This window comes from Lutra lutra, chromosome 4, assembly GCF_902655055.1.
Source record: "Lutra lutra chromosome 4, mLutLut1.2, whole genome shotgun sequence".
NCBI classification, from domain to species: Eukaryota; Metazoa; Chordata; class Mammalia; order Carnivora; family Mustelidae; genus Lutra; species Lutra lutra.
In genome coordinates, this window is record NC_062281.1 from 3,216,920 (window position 1) to 3,234,969 (window position 18,050).

The 18,050-nt window shown below is 49.1% G+C and overlaps 1 protein-coding gene across 4 annotated transcripts in view; it reads left to right on the forward strand.

Annotated features, from left to right (window-relative positions):
- AGO2 (argonaute RISC catalytic component 2) overlaps positions 1-18,050 on the forward strand; it is a 103,199-nt gene that overhangs the window by 48,906 nt on the left and 36,243 nt on the right. For all 4 annotated transcript variants that reach the window (XM_047728580.1, XM_047728577.1, XM_047728578.1 and 1 more), the window contains one exon: positions 14,804-14,924. In XM_047728580.1, coding sequence (XP_047584536.1) covers positions 14,820-14,924 — 105 coding nt within the window. In that variant the 5' untranslated portion in view covers positions 14,804-14,819. The remainder of the gene's footprint in view (positions 1-14,803; positions 14,925-18,050) is intronic.

Below are 18,050 nucleotides of genomic sequence, written 5' to 3' on the forward strand. Positions count from 1 at the left end.
GTTCTCCCACCGTCCGGGCAAGGTTCTGGTTGTCCTGTGTCCTCAGTGTGTGGGACGGTCAGTCTTTGGGAGTTTTGAGGTTTCAGTGGTGTCTCATGGTTTCTCTTTGTGGTTTCAATTTCCATGTCCTGAGAGTGAGTTGAGCACTTTTCCTGTGCTCGTAGCTGTAATTCCGTTACATTTGCACATCACGTAGTATTTCTTTTTCTTTTCTTTTCTTTTCTTTCTTTCTTTCTTTTTTTTTTAAAGATTTTATTCATTTATTTGACAGACAGACATCACAAGGAGGCAGAGGTAGGCAGAGAGAGAGGAGGAAGCAGGCTCCCTGCTGAGCAGAGAGCCAGATGTGGGGCTGATCCCAGGACCCTGAGATCTTGACCCAAGCTGAAGGCAGAGGCTTAACCCACTGAGCCCCCCAGGTGCCCCTCTTTTTCTTTCTTTCTTTCTTTTTTTTTTTTTTTTAAGATTTTTATTTATTTATTAGAAAGAGAGTGAGAACATGAGTTGGGGGGCAGGGGCAGAGGGAGAAGCAGACTCCCTGCTGAGCAGGAAGCCCAACGCAGGACTCGATCCCAGGACTCCAGGATCCTGACCTTAACCGAAGACAGACGCCTCACCGACTGAGCCCCTCAGGTGCCCATCACATAGTATTTTCTAACAAAGTGTCTGTTAAAGCCCCTTCCTGCCTTGCGTCTTTGTTACTGGTCTGTCGGAGTCGGTAATATACTTGAGGTACAGGTTGGTGTTGGGCATGTTTCTGCCTGGTTTGAGGCTTGCCATGGCACTAAGTGGTGTCTCTTAATGAGCAGATTTTTATAATTTTGTTGACATCCAAGCTATAAAATGTTGAAAATTGTTATGATATTGTGTGTTCTCTCTAGGAAATCTTTGTCTGTCTGAAGGGAGCAAGGTATTCTTTTTTAAGAAGATTACATTTTGGGTATATATACACACACACACACATATATATGATTTTATTTATTATACATATGACTTATATATGTGTGTGTGTGTATATGATTTTATTTGGGAGAGCGCACAAGTGTGCGACAGTGTGCGAGAGTGCGCTCAGGCAGGGGGAGGAGCAGAGACAGAATTTCAAGCCAACTCTGGTTTGAGCTCAGGGCCTGACGCAGAGCTCGAGCTCATGACCCGTGAGATCATGGCCTGAGCCGAAACCAAGAGTTGGTGGCTTAACCTCCTGAGCCCCCAGGTGCCCTGGGCCGGTGTGTCTGTTCAGGCCTGTGGCCCATCTTGGACAAATGCTCGTGTGCTGGGAGGTTAGGGTCTGTTGAGAAGACTTTTCTTTCCCCATCGACTTACCTGGGTGCCTTTGGGGGAGAGGGTGACTCAGTTGATTTTCCCTGCTACCAGGAAGGCCCCCGGAATACTTTCTTGCGGTGGCTTTGAAAGTACAGATCAGTTAGGGAAAGTGGACGCCGTAGAATGTTCTGGTCCAAACACAGGGCTGCGGTCCCCATTGACTGGATCTACTTGAATTTCTTGCGGGACTTAGTTTTCCTGTTCAACACAGACACCTTTCAGTTTATGCACTCTTAAGTTCCTTGTATTCTTTGATATTAATATAAGTCGTATTCTAAACTTTCATTGTCCAGGAAGGAAGTTTTTCAGGAGTGACTGCTAACGAGTGTGGGGTTTCTTTTCAGAGTGATGACAAGTTTTCTAAACTTGGGCTGTGGTTCTCTAAGGGGGACAACCCCGTGAATATACCAAAACCATTTAGTTGTGCACTTTAAAGATGTTAAAGAGTTTTTCATTATTTTTTTAACAAAGGTCGTTTTCTTTTTTTCCAGTTTCTAATGCAGGTTACTTATTTTTTTACTTTATTGCAGTGTCTAAGAAACCCAGTGTAAATAACATTGGATATATGTGGTAAAAACAGACATCCTTGCCTTGTTTTCACTCCTGTGGGGGAATCATTCATGCCTGCACCTACAAAATATTCTGTTGGTTGTAGGATTTTCTTAGAGCCCCTTTAATAGGCTGAGGGAATTCTCTCCCTGATTTGATGAGAAATGTCCTCATCATTAGGTTTTGAGTTCTGCCAAATGCTTTTTCTGCATCTGTTGGCATAATCAGGTAGTTTTTCTTCTTTTTTTTCCCCCACCTCCTGTTTTATTTTTAAAGATTTATTTATTTGGGGGGGGTGGAGGTAAGAGGGAGAGAGCGTCTCAAGCAGACTCCATGCTGAGCACAGAGCCTGACGTGGGGCTTGATCCCACGACCCTGATATCACGACCTGAGTCCAAACCAAGAGTTGGACGCTCAACCCACTGAGCCACCCAGGGGCCCCTTCCCACCTGCTATTAGGGAGGTGTATTACACTGATTTTTTTGTGTGTTGAATTAGCATGAACTTCTGTGAGTCATGGTGTATTATTTTACCCACATCTTTAGTCACAATTAGTTATTTTTGTATATTGCCAGACTTAATTTGTTAGCATTTTTTGGTCCATTTTTGTGTCTCTACTTCCGAGGAAATATTGACCTGTACTTCTCTTCTTAGGTTTTGATAGTAGGGGCTCGAGGCATTGTCCCTCAGGCTGGGAGGTGCTCCATCCTCCTCCAGATTCTGAAAGAGGAACTTAAAAGACGGGCGTAATTTCTTTCTTGAATGTGTGACTGAATTTGTCACTGAAATGACTCAGACCTTGACTTTTCTTCCTACTGTTTAATTTCTTTATCAGATACCGGGCTGTCCAGAATTCCCGTCTCTTTTTGTGTGTCAGTTTGGTGGTTTGCGTCTCTCAAGGAATCCCGCTCGTGTGCGTTGTTGAGTTGACCGGCAAAAACGGTTCCTAGTGTCCCTTTCCCGTGTGTGGGACCCACCAAGCAAACCCTGTTTGTGTCTTCTCTTTCCTTCATCGGCTTTGCTACGGGGTTGTCAATCACAGCCTTCTTTTCATAGAAACAGCTTTTTACTTTGCTGATTTTTCTCTTTTGTGGATGCCCCCCGTCTGTTTTCTCTGATCTTTATTTGTTTTGAGGTTAGATCATCAAATTTCAACCTTCTTTCTTTTCCAGTCCATTTGTTTAAGGCTGTAGGTTTCCCTCTGTGCCTGGTTTTAGCTATAGCCCACAAGTTTTGATACATTTTAATTTTCATTCAAAGTATTCTCTCATTTTCCCTGTGAATTTTCTTTATTCCATGTTTTTTTGTTTTTAGAAATGTGTTCAAATTTTGGGGCACCTGGATGGCTCAGTGGGTTAAGCCTCTGCGGCTCAGGTCATGATCTCAGGGTCCTGGGATGGAGCCCTGCATCAGTCTCTCTGCTCAGCTGGGAGCCTGCTTCCCTTCCTCTCTCTCTCTCTCCCTGCCTCTCTGCCTGCTTGTCATCTCCCTCTGTCAAATAAATAAAAAATAAATAAAATTTTAAAAAAAGGAAAGAAATGTGTTCAAATTTTAACTCTTCGGGGATTTTTTTTTGATACCCTGTTGTCTTTGATTGCTAATTTAATTCTTTTATGGTTAAGACCATTCTCTTTAAGATTTGATTCTTTTGAAATTTATCTTAGGGCTCAGCATGTGGTTGATCTTAAGTGTTGTTCAGACGCTGGAAAAGAAAGTGTCTCCTGAGTTTGGTGGGTCTGGGAGTCGGTGGTGGTGCCGTCCCAATCCTTCACGCCCATTGTCATCGTTCTGTCCTGCTGTGACGCCGCTTGGTCTGTCCCGCCCTTCAGTACCGTTCTGATTTCATGTGTTTCGAAGCTCTCCTACCAGATACACACATTTATAGCTTTTTGTCTTCCGTGATAAATTGACCCCTTTATCACTAGGATGTATTCTCCATATATTGTAACTCTTCTGGTTTAAAAAGCCTTTTCTTGGGGCGCCTGGGTGGCTCAGTGGGTTAAGCCTATGCCTTTGGCTCAAGTCATGATCTCAGGGTCCTGGATCGAGCCCTGCGTCAGGCTCTCTGCTCAGCGGGGAGCCTGCTTCCCCTCCTGCCCCCCGTCTGTTGTTCTGTCTACTTGTGGTCTCTGTCAAATAAATAAGTAAAATATTTAAATAAATAAATAAAATAAGCCTTTTCTGCCTGGTTATCAGTACAGCTTACTGTTTAGCTGGGGTGTAGCCTGTATGTACTTCCCCTGTCAACCTGTGTGTGTGTTTCAAGTATGTCCATTGTAGACAGTACAGGGACTTACTCTATTTCTGGATTTTAATGGGCGTGTTCGATTTGCGTAAATACAATGTAAATGTACATTTAGTTATCTGCGGTTGAGGGCCACCGTCCCACTGTTTTTTATTCTTTATTCTTGTTTCTCTTTCCCCTTTTCCCTTTGGGCTCATCAGACGTTCTTTATTCCATTGATTCCCTCGGCTAGTTTGTGCCTTTACCTCTTTTTGCTTTTTACGTGATCACTTTCTGCATTTTAGTCTGCACCTTGGAGTCACCAGTTGACTTGGTGTTAAGACTGTAACTTCGTATGAAATGTAGGAATTTCATAGTAGTGTAATTCTTTTGACCCATCTGTCGTTTTGCTGTTGTCATCATTTATTTTACTTCTGTATACATTATAAATTCCACGGTACGATGCTGTTGTTTTAAGGAAATTAAGAAAAGGGTCTGTTTACCCATATATGAACCATACCCAGTTCTCCACTGATGAGTGTTTTCACCTGGCATCACTTCCTTTCAGCCTAAAGAATATCTGTTAGCCTTTCTTGTTCGGGTGTGCCCATGAGAAGATGAATTCTTCTAGCACCTTTTGGAAACCTACGAATGTGTTAATTTCCTTCTTATTTTTGCAAGATATTTTTGCTGGATATAGAATTCTAAATTTACATTTTCCTCCCAACTCTTTAAAGTTGTCTTATATTACCTTTTTTTTTTTTAAGATTTTATTTGTTTATTTGACAGAGCGAGATTACAAGTAGGCAGAGAGGCAGACGGGGGGGGGGGGAAGCAGGCTCCCCGCTGAGCAGAGAGCCCGATGCGGGGCTTGATCCCGGGACCCTGAGATCATGACCTGAGTCGAAGGCAGAGGCTTAACCCATTGAGCCACTCAGGTGCCCTCATTATATTACCTTTTAATCATCATTTCTTCTGGTGAATTTTCAGTTTATTTTACTTCACCTATATGTAATTTGTCATTTTTCCTGTGAATATTTTCTGTTTTAATTTTGCTTTTCAGCAGTTTGATTCTGATGTGCACAAGTGTGATTTTCTTTGTATTTTTCCTTCTTGGTGTTCATTAGAGTTTTTCTGGATTTGTGTGCTGATTATCTTTCATGAAATTTGGGTGAAATGCTGGCTATCATTTCTTAAAATATTTTTTCTGCCCCATTTTCTCCTCTATGGGATTGCAGTTATGTGTATCTTAGGCCATTTTTATCTTGTCATTGAAACTGTGATTTTTAAAAAAGTCTTTTTCCTCTCTGTTTTCAGTTTGGATAATCCTTATTGATCTGTCTTCAAGATCTCTTTACCCTCTCTGCTTTTTTTGGTTGTTGTATCCAGTCTTGTGTGGTAATCGTCTAATACTTGTCATTTAGATGCTGTACTTTTCAGTTCTAGGTTTTGCATTTGGTTCTTTTTCATAGTTTATGTTCTCTGCTGAGACTCCCCATCTGTTCACTCATTGTCCCCATCTTTTTCTTAATGACCTCGAGTGTACTTACAGTAATAGCGTACGTATCACGGCCGTCCTTGTCTGCTCATTACAACATATGGCTCATTTCAGGATCTGTTTCTATCGACAGGTTTTTCCTTAGATTACTAACATCACCCTTTTTGCTTATTTACACACACAGTAAATTTTTGCCATTCCTGAACCTTATATACGTTACATTGAGGGAGTCTGGCTGTTGCTGTCTTCTCTGGTACCTTGTCCCACAAATTCCTGCCTCTTTGGCAGATCCAGATTCTGCCCTCCATCTCTTCAGTGCAACAAGACTGCGGCTCTCCAGTGCTCCTTTCCTCCCATGCTGTAGTTTGGAAGCTGCTCCCAGTCCGAGTGGATGTGTGGCTAACCTCATGAGTTTTCCATGCCTCATTAGTCACAGTCTTAAGCTGCCCGTTTCAGTGCCAGAATTAGCTGTCCTCTATTTTCTCTAGTTTTGTAGTGAAGGTAGAAGGATATAAGTCCAATACTAATTACTTTGTCATGGTCAGAAACAGAATTCTCAGTTGCAGTTTGCAAACTCAGATTGGTTGCCCAGTTTGTGCTGGTGCCTTATGAAGTGCTCTTTGCTGCCGTATTTTTTTCCTGATTACAGTCTTTTTAAGAGAAAGAATGGGGGATTCATTTCCCTTATCTATAAAACTAGGCAGTTTGGTTATTTACCCCAAAGATACAGATGTAGTGAAACAAAGGGGCACGTGCACCCCAGTGTTCATAGCAGCAATGTCCACAGTAGCCAAACAGTGGAAGGAATGGAGATGCCCTTCAACAGATGAATGGATAAAGAAGATGTGGTCCATATACACAGTGGGACGTTACTCAGCCATCAGAAAGGATGAATACCTACCCTTTACAACGACGGGTATGGAACTGAAGGGTATTGTGCTAAGTGAAATAAGTCAGACAGAAAGACAATTGTCATAGCGGAAAGGAGGGAGAACTGAATGGAAAGGAATCAGAGAGGGAGACCAAAGCATGAGAGACTCTTGACTCTGGGAAACAAACTGAGGGTTGCCGGAGGGGAGGTGGCTGGGGAATGGGGGTCACTGGGTGATGGGCGTGAAAGAAGGCACGTGATTGGTGAGCACTGAGTGTTATATGTAACTAATGAATCATTGAACACTGCATCTGAAATTAATCATGTACTATTTGTTGGCTAATTGGATTTAAATTAAAAAAAACAAACTACTATCTTAATGAAAAAAAAAAAACTAAACACTTGGATTTGCCCAGTGTGACCAATATGCATTGGTCCAGGCTCCTTATTTTTAAAAATTTTAAGTAGGCTCCATGCCCAGTGTAGGGCTTGAACTCATTCATAATCCTGACATTTAGAGCGAGCTGTGTGCTCTACCAGTTGAGCCCGCCCAGGGTCCCAGGCCGGGTTCTTCAGAAGGTGATTTAGTGGGAGTATTAAAATAAAGAGGGCGCGTGCCTTTTGATCTGCCAGGTCTACCGCCGAGTGTCTGTCCCAAAGAGACAGCACGTGACAATGACATGAGAACCTTGAAAATACACACTTACGAAAAACACGTGTCTCTGAAGAAAAACGTTGGGGACAGCTGGTTTCAGCAGCTTCTTCAGTGACAGTCTTCCAGTTGGAAGCGCTGTGAGACTGTCCACCAGTGGCCATGTCTGATGCCGAGCTTCCCTGAGCCAGATACCTGTGTGGGCCTGTGATTGAGGTGCACTCTGAGAGGTGGGGGAAGGCACGGAGAAGCCGCACATTTTCTGGGCTTTTTATTGGTGCGATGGCAGTTGGGCTCCTTTCTAACAAGATTGGGGGGGTATTGGTTTATTTTATTTTATTTTTTTTCGTGAAGGAGACATGACTCAGGCTTTGTCATCTGGCAACAGAAACAGGCTGTTGGGGATTAAAATTTGATGTCTTTACCTGAGTGTACTGCCACATCCTTGTAGTTCCATCGACAAGGTTCTAAAGTGACCCAATGTTTGGAAATTCCCTCAAGTCAAACAGTAAGTAATAAAGATGGGGTTTGAGCCGCATTTCTGTGGCCACGGCCAGCCCACTTACTAGCATGCCTGCTTCTCCCCTGGGCTTTGAGCCAGGCTGGGAACCCCGGCCTAGTGAGATGTGTGAGCCTTCAGGAGTCTTTATTTTACTGTGACTTGTGATGGACTCTGGCTAAGGTCCAATCTCAAAATTGTTATCCATCAAAATAGCATAGAAAGATGTTGGAAGTAAAGTTTTCCTGTTACCAAAACCCACCTGCTGGCACTCTGGGTTAATCCCTCCCTCTCCCAACTTTGCCGGCAGCCTGACCAGCCACATTTATGAAACCCCCACTCGTGAGGTGGGTGCTGTGCCAGCGGGGGTGCAGCGTGGGCAAGAGAGACACAGTCCGTGCCCCTCGTGGGGAAGAGAGTCCCACCGGTATCTGGTGGTCCTCAGAGTCTGAGCTGCTGCTGGAGGGAGTCTCTGGGTGGATCAGGAAGACAGAGAAGCACAGAGCTTGCTGTGCTCCGTCCCCTGCGAGTGACAGGCAAGACAGTCCTTAACATCCCATCTCCTTACCTGTTTCTCCTTCCACGCTGCAGCCTCTGTTACGGCAAGGACAGTGTCTTAACTCTGAGTTTCGAAAACTTTGTGCAGTGCCCATGGTAGATGGTAGTAAGTTCAACCCTGAAGCTTTGGTGCAAAGCTGAGCAAAAACTGCCATCCATATCCTGTGTGACGCGTCACTGTGAGTCCTTCCTTGTGTGCCCTCCATCTCGGGCCACACCCTCCGTCACCATGCACCAAGTGGCTGCTGTGGGAGGGATTCAGTATAAGGCAAGGTACCTCTTCTCCAGACACTTCCGCTATCACTGTGGGCACAGAGATGGTCTCACAGAGTAGCCAGAGCACAGCACTGGGCCGGGGTGTGTGGGCCTTGCCGCCAGCACTGGGAAACCTTGGCAGTGGGTCAGAATTAGCAGCACTCTGCTCAGAGCATGGCGAGCAAGATGGCATGCTCCTTGCCTTCTGACCGTCCTGTCCTTGTTCCTCTCTAGCTCTGTCAAGAGAACACTGCAGGAGTGACCCCTCTGCGGCCCCGGGGATGGGGGTGGGTGGGTGGGCTACAATGTGGCTGTGCTGTTTGCGGCCTGCTGTTTACCTCGGGCACTGCCCTCTGGAGGGGTCCCTTGATCAAGACTTTTGAGGACAGTCCATACATTAAAGTGAAAATAGTATGTGTATGTATCCTTTCTTCTAAGTATTTATCCCAAAGAGAGATGTACGAGGATGTCTCACATTGTGATGGAAAGAAAGAGAAGCCATCCCAATGTCAGTCAGGAGGGATGGTTAAGTGAATTCTGCGTAGTACCACACAGCTGTAGACAAGTGACACTGTAGACAACAGTGACATAGAGCTCCCAGTCTGGAAGCGCAGACAGCCAGGTTGTAAGTGGTTGGTTAATATGAGTCAGGGCACGTGATACAATAATGTGTCTCTTTCTAGACTTGATGGCCACTTTGTATCCAGTGACAAGGGCCGGTCAGAGACCCATAGAGAGGGAACACAGCAAGCACCAGACCATGTGTTTGATGCCATATGTCTGAAAAAGAATGGTACATTGTATTTCTTTTTATGTACCTAGGTATTTCTGTAAATGCACAGCTTTGAAAATGAACAAATCACTTCCGTGAAGAGGCTTGAGATGAGGAGGTGGTCTAGGCAGATTTGCGGCGTTATCTGTATTTGAAATTGACAGTGAAGATGTCCTAAAACGCAAAACCTGTGTAGTTAGGAATCAAGAAAAGACTGCCGTGTGCACGACAGCGGGGGGCGGGAATCTTTTGCAGGCTCCCCACCGAGTGCCAGACTTAATCTCACAAGCCTGAGATCGTGACCTGACCCAGAATCAAGAGTGGGCTGCTTGACTGAGCCCCCCGGGGGCCCCAAGACTGCATTTTTTTTTTAAGAGAAAACTTGCCCAGAATTATGGCAAAAGGATTAAAAAGCAAATAGGGAGTGTGCCAGCCTGTTTGGCTCAGCAAACGTGTTCTGGATACTGCCAGGCGGCCTTGCATCTTGCTGCTGGTACTTAGTAGCATGTGGCTGCGTGTGTCTGCGTCCTTGGGCATCAGTGGTGAGGATGGTGGCCACCTCTGAGGCTGTGTGAGGGCTGAGTGGGTCGTGCGTGTGTCGTGCCCAGCAGACATTTTACTACAGGGACCATTCTGTAAGAGACGAGCCCGTTAGGGGTCTGCAGAGTGAGCACAGATCGTCTTTAGGGGCCGTTGCCTTCTGAGTGATGTCCGGAGCGTAGCCCCAGGTTTATGCTTAGTCGGGGTGTCTGTCCTGGGAGCCAGACTCATGTAGTCCAGGACCAGACACAGTAGGAAGGCCGGCCTGAACACGGGGACCCAAGACGCACGTCCCCAGGCGGCTCCGCTGAAAAGTGTTCCAGCAGTTGCCAAGGAGTGGCTAGTCAAGTCGGGTCCCTGGGACTCGTGTTTAATGGGGGCAGACCTACCCCTGAGGCATCAGGCAGTCATGGAGACGGACCGTGGTGACGGTTACACAGCAGCGTGAACATCCATCGCACTACCGCGCCGTGCGTGTAACAGGGACTGAAATGGCAAGTTATTTTTTGGGGTTTTGGGTTTTGTTTTGTTAGTGTTTTTTGGTTTCTTGCTTGTCTCTTTTGTTTTTTGGTTTTTTGTTTTTGTGGGAAGCAAAGCCAAATTCATTGAGCGATAGTACAAAGCTCCCCAAGAGGGAGGAAAGCTGAGAAGGTGGTCCTGAACTGGCAAGTTTTATGCTCCTCTGTTTCCCGCTGTTAGAACAGAGAGAGACCGAGAAGCAGGAAGGAAGGAAGGTGAGTGAGTCACCGGCAAGCCAGAGGGAGCCGGTCCGTGTTAATGAAGGGAAGGGACTCGGTGTTTTATAGTGAGTGGGCGTCCTGTCCTCGAAATGAAGTGGTACCGTCCCTGTTTATGTTTTGCCCAGTTGTACAAGGTGACAGCACCTTCCCTGCCGTGAGAGTCAGCCACCGCGGTGTGGGAGGGAGCAGAACAGAGGGGATAATTGGGGTCTTCTCTCGTCCGTGTGGTGGCCAAGGTTCTGGACGACTGGTCCCCCACACAGGGCTCCTTGGTAGCACGTCAGGATGACTCACTCCCGCAACGGTTGAACAGCTTCCTTCTTTCCCCAAATATTTACTGAGCCCCGGCTGTGCACCACACTCAACCAGGCCCTGCAGTTCGGAGCCGCAGGGTGTGACTCCGGCCACAGAAGAGCCCACTGTTCGGTATGTGAGTGGCGCTGTCGTGCCCGGTGTTGGATTCAATATAGGGTGTAGCAAGCGTTCATAGAGACCGAAGTTTCACGTGGCTCGGGCTTCAACCGAGGGCCAAGAACACTGGATCCCGTCCCTTCCCTCGCGGCCCTGGGGCGTGAGACGGGGCTTCCTGGGTTTAATGATCGACCTTGCCCATGAGCTCCTGCCCTGCCCCACCACCTGCCCGAGAGCGCGAACAGATGAATGAGTGAGCGAGTGAGTGAGTGAACAGAGACTCGGTACTGGGGGCAAGTGTGTGCGTGTGTTTCTATGTGTTCGTGGATATCCGCGGTGTGCGGGGCCCTGGAGTTCCACGGAGAGAAGGCAGGGACTCTGCACCTGCCTGCAGGTTCGTCTGGGTTTTCAACAAGCACAGCACTAAGGTCCACCAGTAATGGGGTTTTTCCTCTTTACAGTCCTTCTCCGTTCTTACCCTTCTGTGCTGCCTGTGGTCTGGCCCAGCTTTGGACGTGAATCTCGGAGCACTTCGCCAGATGAAGAAATTTCCTATCTGTCCTAGTTAGTTTGCTAACTTAAAAAAAAAATTGTGAACGTGTGTTGAATTTTAGTCATGCTTTTCCTACATCTTTGAGGTAATCATAATTAAAAACCTTTTTACATTTTGATTTTTAAAACATAAATTTATCGAGATACATTTACATACAACAAAATGCATCCCTTTTTAGTTTTGAGTTAGTGAGCTTTAAAAACCCGTGCATACACGTGGAACAGCCACCTTGATCGAGGTGTGGGATGTTCTGACTCCCCCAGAGCTCCCCCCTGCCCCTTTCAGCGAGTTCCCCATCCTGTGTCCAGAGGCGACCATTGACGTGCCTTCAAGAGAGTCTCCTACAAACGTAATCTTGTGGTAGTGCCGTTTGGTATCATTCTCCTTCCCGGGCATATTTCTAACCCGCAGTCAGCGTGTTGGCACTAGCAGTGCCCACGGTGTCCCGTCGTAACCTTGGGCCCTGATTCGTCTCTTCACCAGTTGACAGACATATGAGTTGGTTCCAGCGTGGGACTGTGACACACGTTTGCATTTGAGCGTTGACGTAGTTGTGTGTCTTCCTCTCTCTTCTGTGACTGGGTTACAAGGTGGCGTGGTGCATGTACACTGACCTTTCTGAGAAGTGGCCAGCTTTCCCCCCACAGAGTGGCTGGGCTGTTGTACGGTTCACAGCAGCCCCGGGCGGATCCGTGGAGCGGGCTGGCCTTCACCGAGCCGGTCTGGGTGGTCTGTCACGATAGACCCAGCGGGTGCGTGGTGGGCTCTGCTGCTGGTTTTGTGAACATTTTCCTCTTGACCAATGAGGAACGTCTTTCCGTGCACTTATTGGCCATTTCCGTAGCAGCTTTTCCAATGTGTCTGTTCTTGGCCTTGCACACTGTTTAAGGTTCGCTTGTTTGTCTTACTGAGTTATGAGAGTTTTTAAAACACGCTGTGCGTGCGTGTCCTCTGTCAGACACCTGTGTGTGTTTCTTGAATATTTAGTCCTGGCGTCTTGTCTTTTCTTTTTTGTAACTGTAGCTTTTAAAGAGTGAAAGTTTTAATTTTGATGATGTTTTTGAATTTATTTTTATTTTCTTTTTTATTTTCTTGCAGTTCATACTGTTTGTGTTCTAAGAAATTTCTGTCTGTCCCCAGGGTCATTAGAGACTTTTTCTCCTGGGTTTTCTTCCGGACGTGTTGTAGCTGTAGATTTTTACGTGATGTGTGTCATACAGTTTGTGTTGGTTACTTTTGTCTCATTAGGTCCGTCCTTTCATTCCTGACATCCACCCGGCATGGACTCGGTGTCATTTTTCACAAGTCGCTGGACTCAGCTTGTTAATACAGTGGACCCGGGACAGCATGGCTGGAACCGCACATGTCCATTTACATGTGGTTTTTTTTTGTTTGTTTTTTGTTCTTTTTTTTTCAATAAATGTGGTACTGAAAGTAATTGTATTTTCTTTTCCTTGTGATTTTCTTAATGACATTTTCTTCTCTCTGGCTCACTTTATTGTAAGAATACAGCCTACAGTATAGACAGTGTACGAAATGCGTGCTGACCGGCCTTGATCCACGGTCAGTCGGTAGCCGCCGTGCGCAGGTACATTGGGGGGGTTTGGCACCCCGCCCCTGGTCACCTGCACTTCATTTCTCCATCCGTGTTCATTGGTGACATTAGCCCACGGTCCTCTGTCTTCCGCCCAGAATAAACTTGAGTAAGTCAAACGATTTGCTCTTCAGGTGTGAGTGGAGCTCTCCATACGGCTGCCCGGAACTTGAGTGGACAGGGATTCCTTGACCGAGAAGAGGGGGTCTTCAACGCTTGGAGCGCGGTGGTCTGGAGACCACCTCTCTCTGACGATGGCCCAGAGCAGTATGTGGAGATGCGGGAGAGAGACTGCACGGTGGCTACAGGGCCGGGCCGTCAGGGACGCACTGTCGTCTCCCATAGGAGTCAGAGGCCTGGAGCGTTCTTGGTGGAACTATCAGAGAAGATGCCCAAAGGCTCTTTATGCGCCGGGGCTCACTTAGGCGTCTGGTACTGGGGCAGGGTTGGCCGGATCCCTGGAGGCTGGGCAAAGCCGGTCTGAATAAGGAAAGCCTTCGTAGGCCAGCTGTCCTCGTATTCTGGCAAAGGATGGAATGAATTCTTGCTTCCTGAGAGATGACCAAAGCTCTGTCCCAGAGAAAGATCCTTAGAACTAGGCTGAGTTCAGATCTCCCCTGCTGAGGGCAGCTTCTCTGATGTCCTCTCCCTCCCCTCACTCTGCTGCTGGAGTCACCCTCGCTCCCACATCCATGAGCTGCTGACGGTGACTGAGACGTGGAGCCTGTCCCAGGCCGGTATCATGGCCTTTCCTGTCTGTATTTTATGAGGCTCTGGTGTGTAAGAAGAGTCACGTATTTGGGGAGTTAAAGCAGAAGGCCTCAAAACCACCCTGAAATGCCGACAGAGGGTGCTGAGTGGGGCGCTTTGGGAGCAAACCTGGGGTGGGGTGTCGCTCTCCCCTGAGAATGAGCCGGCAGGACATTTGAGCTGTCTCTGGCCATTCAGTGTGTTTCTGCGCGTCTTTCTGCTGTGGACGGTGAGGTACAGCGGGCAAGGGGGGCCACAGGTCAGTGTTTCCAGAGCCCTGCAACAGAGGGGTTCCTGTGTGTTCACAGGACTTCTGCCACTATGAAGCCCGGGGAACGCGCGGCACCGGCGTCTGAGTGCCGGTCGCAACAAAGACCCTGTTTCGTGCTCATGGCCGGGCAGGTCATGAATGTCCCAGTTGGGTCAGGCTGCCGCTGGGCTTTAAGGCGAGGTTAGGGTGTTTGTTCTGGGGCCCAGACTGAAAGGGTAGCAGCACCCAGGGTGCATGCTTACAGCTGATCCCAGGAGCACCGAAGACCAAGCCAGTCACACAGACCTTGGGAACACTTTTGCGTGGGGCATCTTTGGACTTTGCAGTGACAGAGCAAGAGCATGGCCAAGCCAGTCCCCCTGTGTCGACCAGGGAGGGGTGGGGTCCGCTCTCGTGGCAGGTCCTGGAGAGTGTCCTGCAAGTCACCCGCAGAGCGCGTGGTGTCTGGGCCCCCAGCTTGGGGAACGGGACCCCCAGGAAGTTCAGGGTGCATGTGTCATCTGCCAGGCATAGTGCGCACGGTGCCCGGTGTGGGACGGCACTCCCGTGTCCGACTAACCGAGTGAGTGTCCGCCCACTGGAGGCCCTGATGGGAGTCCGTACAGAAAAGTGTGAAAGTCGGCGCGCTGAAAGGAGCCACAGGTCTTACCAAATTGCTCCTAGACCGGCGTTAGAGGACTGTCGTCCTTACATGCGTTTCTCTGATTTTATTGACATTTTGCCTGAATTCTGTCCTGTTTCAGGGAAATAGTGGAACATATGGTCCAGCACTTTAAAACACAGATCTTCGGGGATCGGAAACCAGTGTTTGATGGAAGAAAGAATCTGTACACAGCGATGCCCCTTCCGATCGGGAGGGATAAGGTACGTTTATGGGCATGAGTTTGGGTCAGACGACGTGCAATGAAGTAAAATTCAAACATGTTGTCACGGGATCCATCCCCTGGGAGGAAGGGGTGGCCGGCTGCTGGGCGTTTCACCCTGAGACCCGGAGAAACGTCCTTCCCCGTGTTGTGCTCTCCTGGGTCGGGGGTTGGCCAGGTGCAGAGACAGGAGCCGAGAGCTTCGCGGAGCTACACACACACCCCGCACGCGCAGGCACGGCGCCCTCAGACCGGATCGCATGGCGGGACGGCAGAGACCTGTGGAGAGCACGTGCGCGGGGCCGGGATGTGCGTGATGGCGGCGGTGGGACCCAGGCAGCCTGTGTTCTCCTGCCTGATAATCACTGAGCATTAATCACCACAGATCCTGCTTGTATGAAAATGTCACCTTTTCTGATTGTTTTTGTTGTCACGGCTTTACTTGAAGAGTCATACAATTTCTGCCTAGAAGTTGTTGCTTCTTGGCACGTCTTCCAACAACTGGGCTGGTCTGGGGTGGTAACGGGTCGTGTTTATTAATAGAAGAAGAGTGAAGCTCAGCTCAGACATGAGCTTCACACTGACTCTAAAAACAACACAGCAGAGAAACAACCTAAGGACTTCCTGCTCCCAGTGAGAGCGGTAAAGACGATTGCCTTTGAGAACGACCCGCCCAGTTAGCTGCTCCAGCCCCCGTGTCCCTGGGAGGGAGTGTAGCTCGGCGCTTAGAGACTCAAGCTGCTGGCCAGCAAGTTGAGGGTTCCCCATGGGCATTACATGGTTTTGCTTTTCTGTTTTTTGTTAATCTTGACGTGACTCAGCTCCTTGCACGCGTCTGACTTGCCAGGAGAGTGGGGGGTTTTGGCGCCCGGCAGCGCCACTTGGACTTGGCCATGCTCTGATACCCGTGAAGTACGTAACCGCGGGGGAGGCTGCACAGTGATAAGGGCTCCTTGCTAGCTGGTCTCAAGGGGACCCCGAGATAAAAGTGGGCATGGCAGGGCTGGCTGACACTGACATTCTGAATTCGAGGGTGTCCCGGGACCCTTTGCCTGTCCGTGGAGTTGGGATCATGCCTTGTGAAGAAACCTGCCGGTGCGTTTGGAATGTATCGATTGTGAAGTTTTTAATTTGCACATTTGTTTTTGTTTAAAGTTGTGTAAGAAAAAAAGCAGAAGGAGTTTATTCACAGTTTATCTGTACACATTTATAATTAGACACTAGGCGGGGCATAGGAACATTTCTCCTTCAGAAGGGGTGGGGGAGTCCTACAGCATTCGGATTTGAAACTCGTCGCTGCAGAGGTGAACCAGGCTCTGGGGTGAATCGGGCCTCGCGTTGCCCTGTCCAGGGGTGGGACCTGGGCTGAGACATCTTAAAACCCTGAGTGTTGTGTCTGTGAAAGGGGGGTGTACACGGCATCCGCCTCCCGGGGTTCCTGTGAGGACTCAATGAGCCCCGCCAGGAGCAGGATCTCCCCTAGTGATGAGCTGCCTGTGGCCCTGATGCCCGACCTGGGGGAGTGGGAGGCCGCATTTCTAAAGAGCAGCCCTGCATGATGCCCTTATGGCTGGTACTGGATCGAACTTTGAGTCGTCAGGGTGTCAAGTCACAAGGACGACACACCCAGCAGAGATGGGTGGTGTGGTTGGTGGTCTGAGAGGTGGGGATGGGTCCTCCACGCTCTCTCCTGTGGGTTCAGCCATGAGCACAGAGAGCCTGCCCCAGGCCACTGCCACGTGTCATTTTTCAGTTTCTGTCCAACTGTTGGGATACTTGGACGTTAATCTCTTCTGTGTAAGAGCAGATACGATGTGGCCCCTTTTCCTGCTCCCACGTACTCACCTCTTGTAGCAAATCATCTCTTGTTGTTTTCTTTTTTTTTTGTAAAATGTTTTTCTTTGTGCAATGAGCACTTCTATAGTCAGAGATAACCCTTTACTGCGCCTTCGCCTGCATCTGCGGGCGCCTGAGGGGGCTGCAGGGGCCCCCGTCCAGGTCTGCGCACAAGGCGTGGCCTGTGGCCCGCGGATGGCGGCGACTGTGATCTAGCCTTCCCTGGGCTCAGTCGCCCACGCTCCGTAATTCCAGCCCTTGTGGGGGGCCGGCACCGCGGCCAGGCCAGCCCCTCATGAGTGAGAAGCCGAGACTGAGGAAGTTGTCGGAGTTGATCCACTTTGGGGTTAACTCCCAGGCCCGCTTTGCAGTAACAGCATGATTTGTGAGATCAGAATCTGTGTCGTTTATTCCCATCACTGGGTCTGGCCTTGGGCCCCTCTCCCAGTCTTCAGCTTCTGGGGGCTCCTGTCGCCCTCTGTTTATTCAGGGAAGGCGTGAGTGCTTCCTAGAAGGCAGTGACGCGCCAGGCCAGGGGCACAGCTTCCCGCGGGGAAGGGAGGACACATCTGCACAAAACGCATGGCTTGGTGCTCCCGCCTGCTCGGCGCCGGGCCCCAAATCCAGCCGGGGCCGCGAGTGCAAGCCCGCTGACCTGAGCAGGTGCTGGGGGTTCTGCACTGGCTCCGAGGCTCAGGAGGGTTGAGGGCAGAGCCTGTGGAGGTGGGGAGCCATCCGTCAGGTCCCTTCCTTGGGCTGTGTCCGGGTAAAGGGTCAGCTCGGCCCTTCTGCTCTTTGGGGCTGTTGTGCTTCTCAGGGCTGAGGGTCCCTCCTATCAAGCCATGGCTCCCGTCCCTGTGCCGAGAAGCCAGCTGGCCTGGGTCAGAGATGCTGAGCAGGTGCGGCTAACAGCTGGCGGAGTAGCCCCTTGCTGTCCCTGTGGTCCCCTTGGGGAGGGTGACGGAGTCCCCACACCCCTCACAGATGAATGAGGAAGGACTGCAGTTTTGTCCAAAGTGATTGGGAGGGACAGGTGGCTTTCTGAGGAGACTGGCCACTGGCGGTCACAGAGGGCCTTCCATATCAGCTCCCTGCACATAGCTCACCCACAATGGGACCTGCATGGCCCGTGGGGTGGCCGCACAGGCTCCGTGGGAGGCGGCCGGCCCCAGGGCTCTGCCTGGGCTGCCTCTTTCCCTGGAACAGGTGTCAGTGACTTCACAGGGCCCTGGCCTCACGACAGCCACGCTGTAGACAAGAGCACGCTTGCTTCCTCCATCCAGTTTTTCTC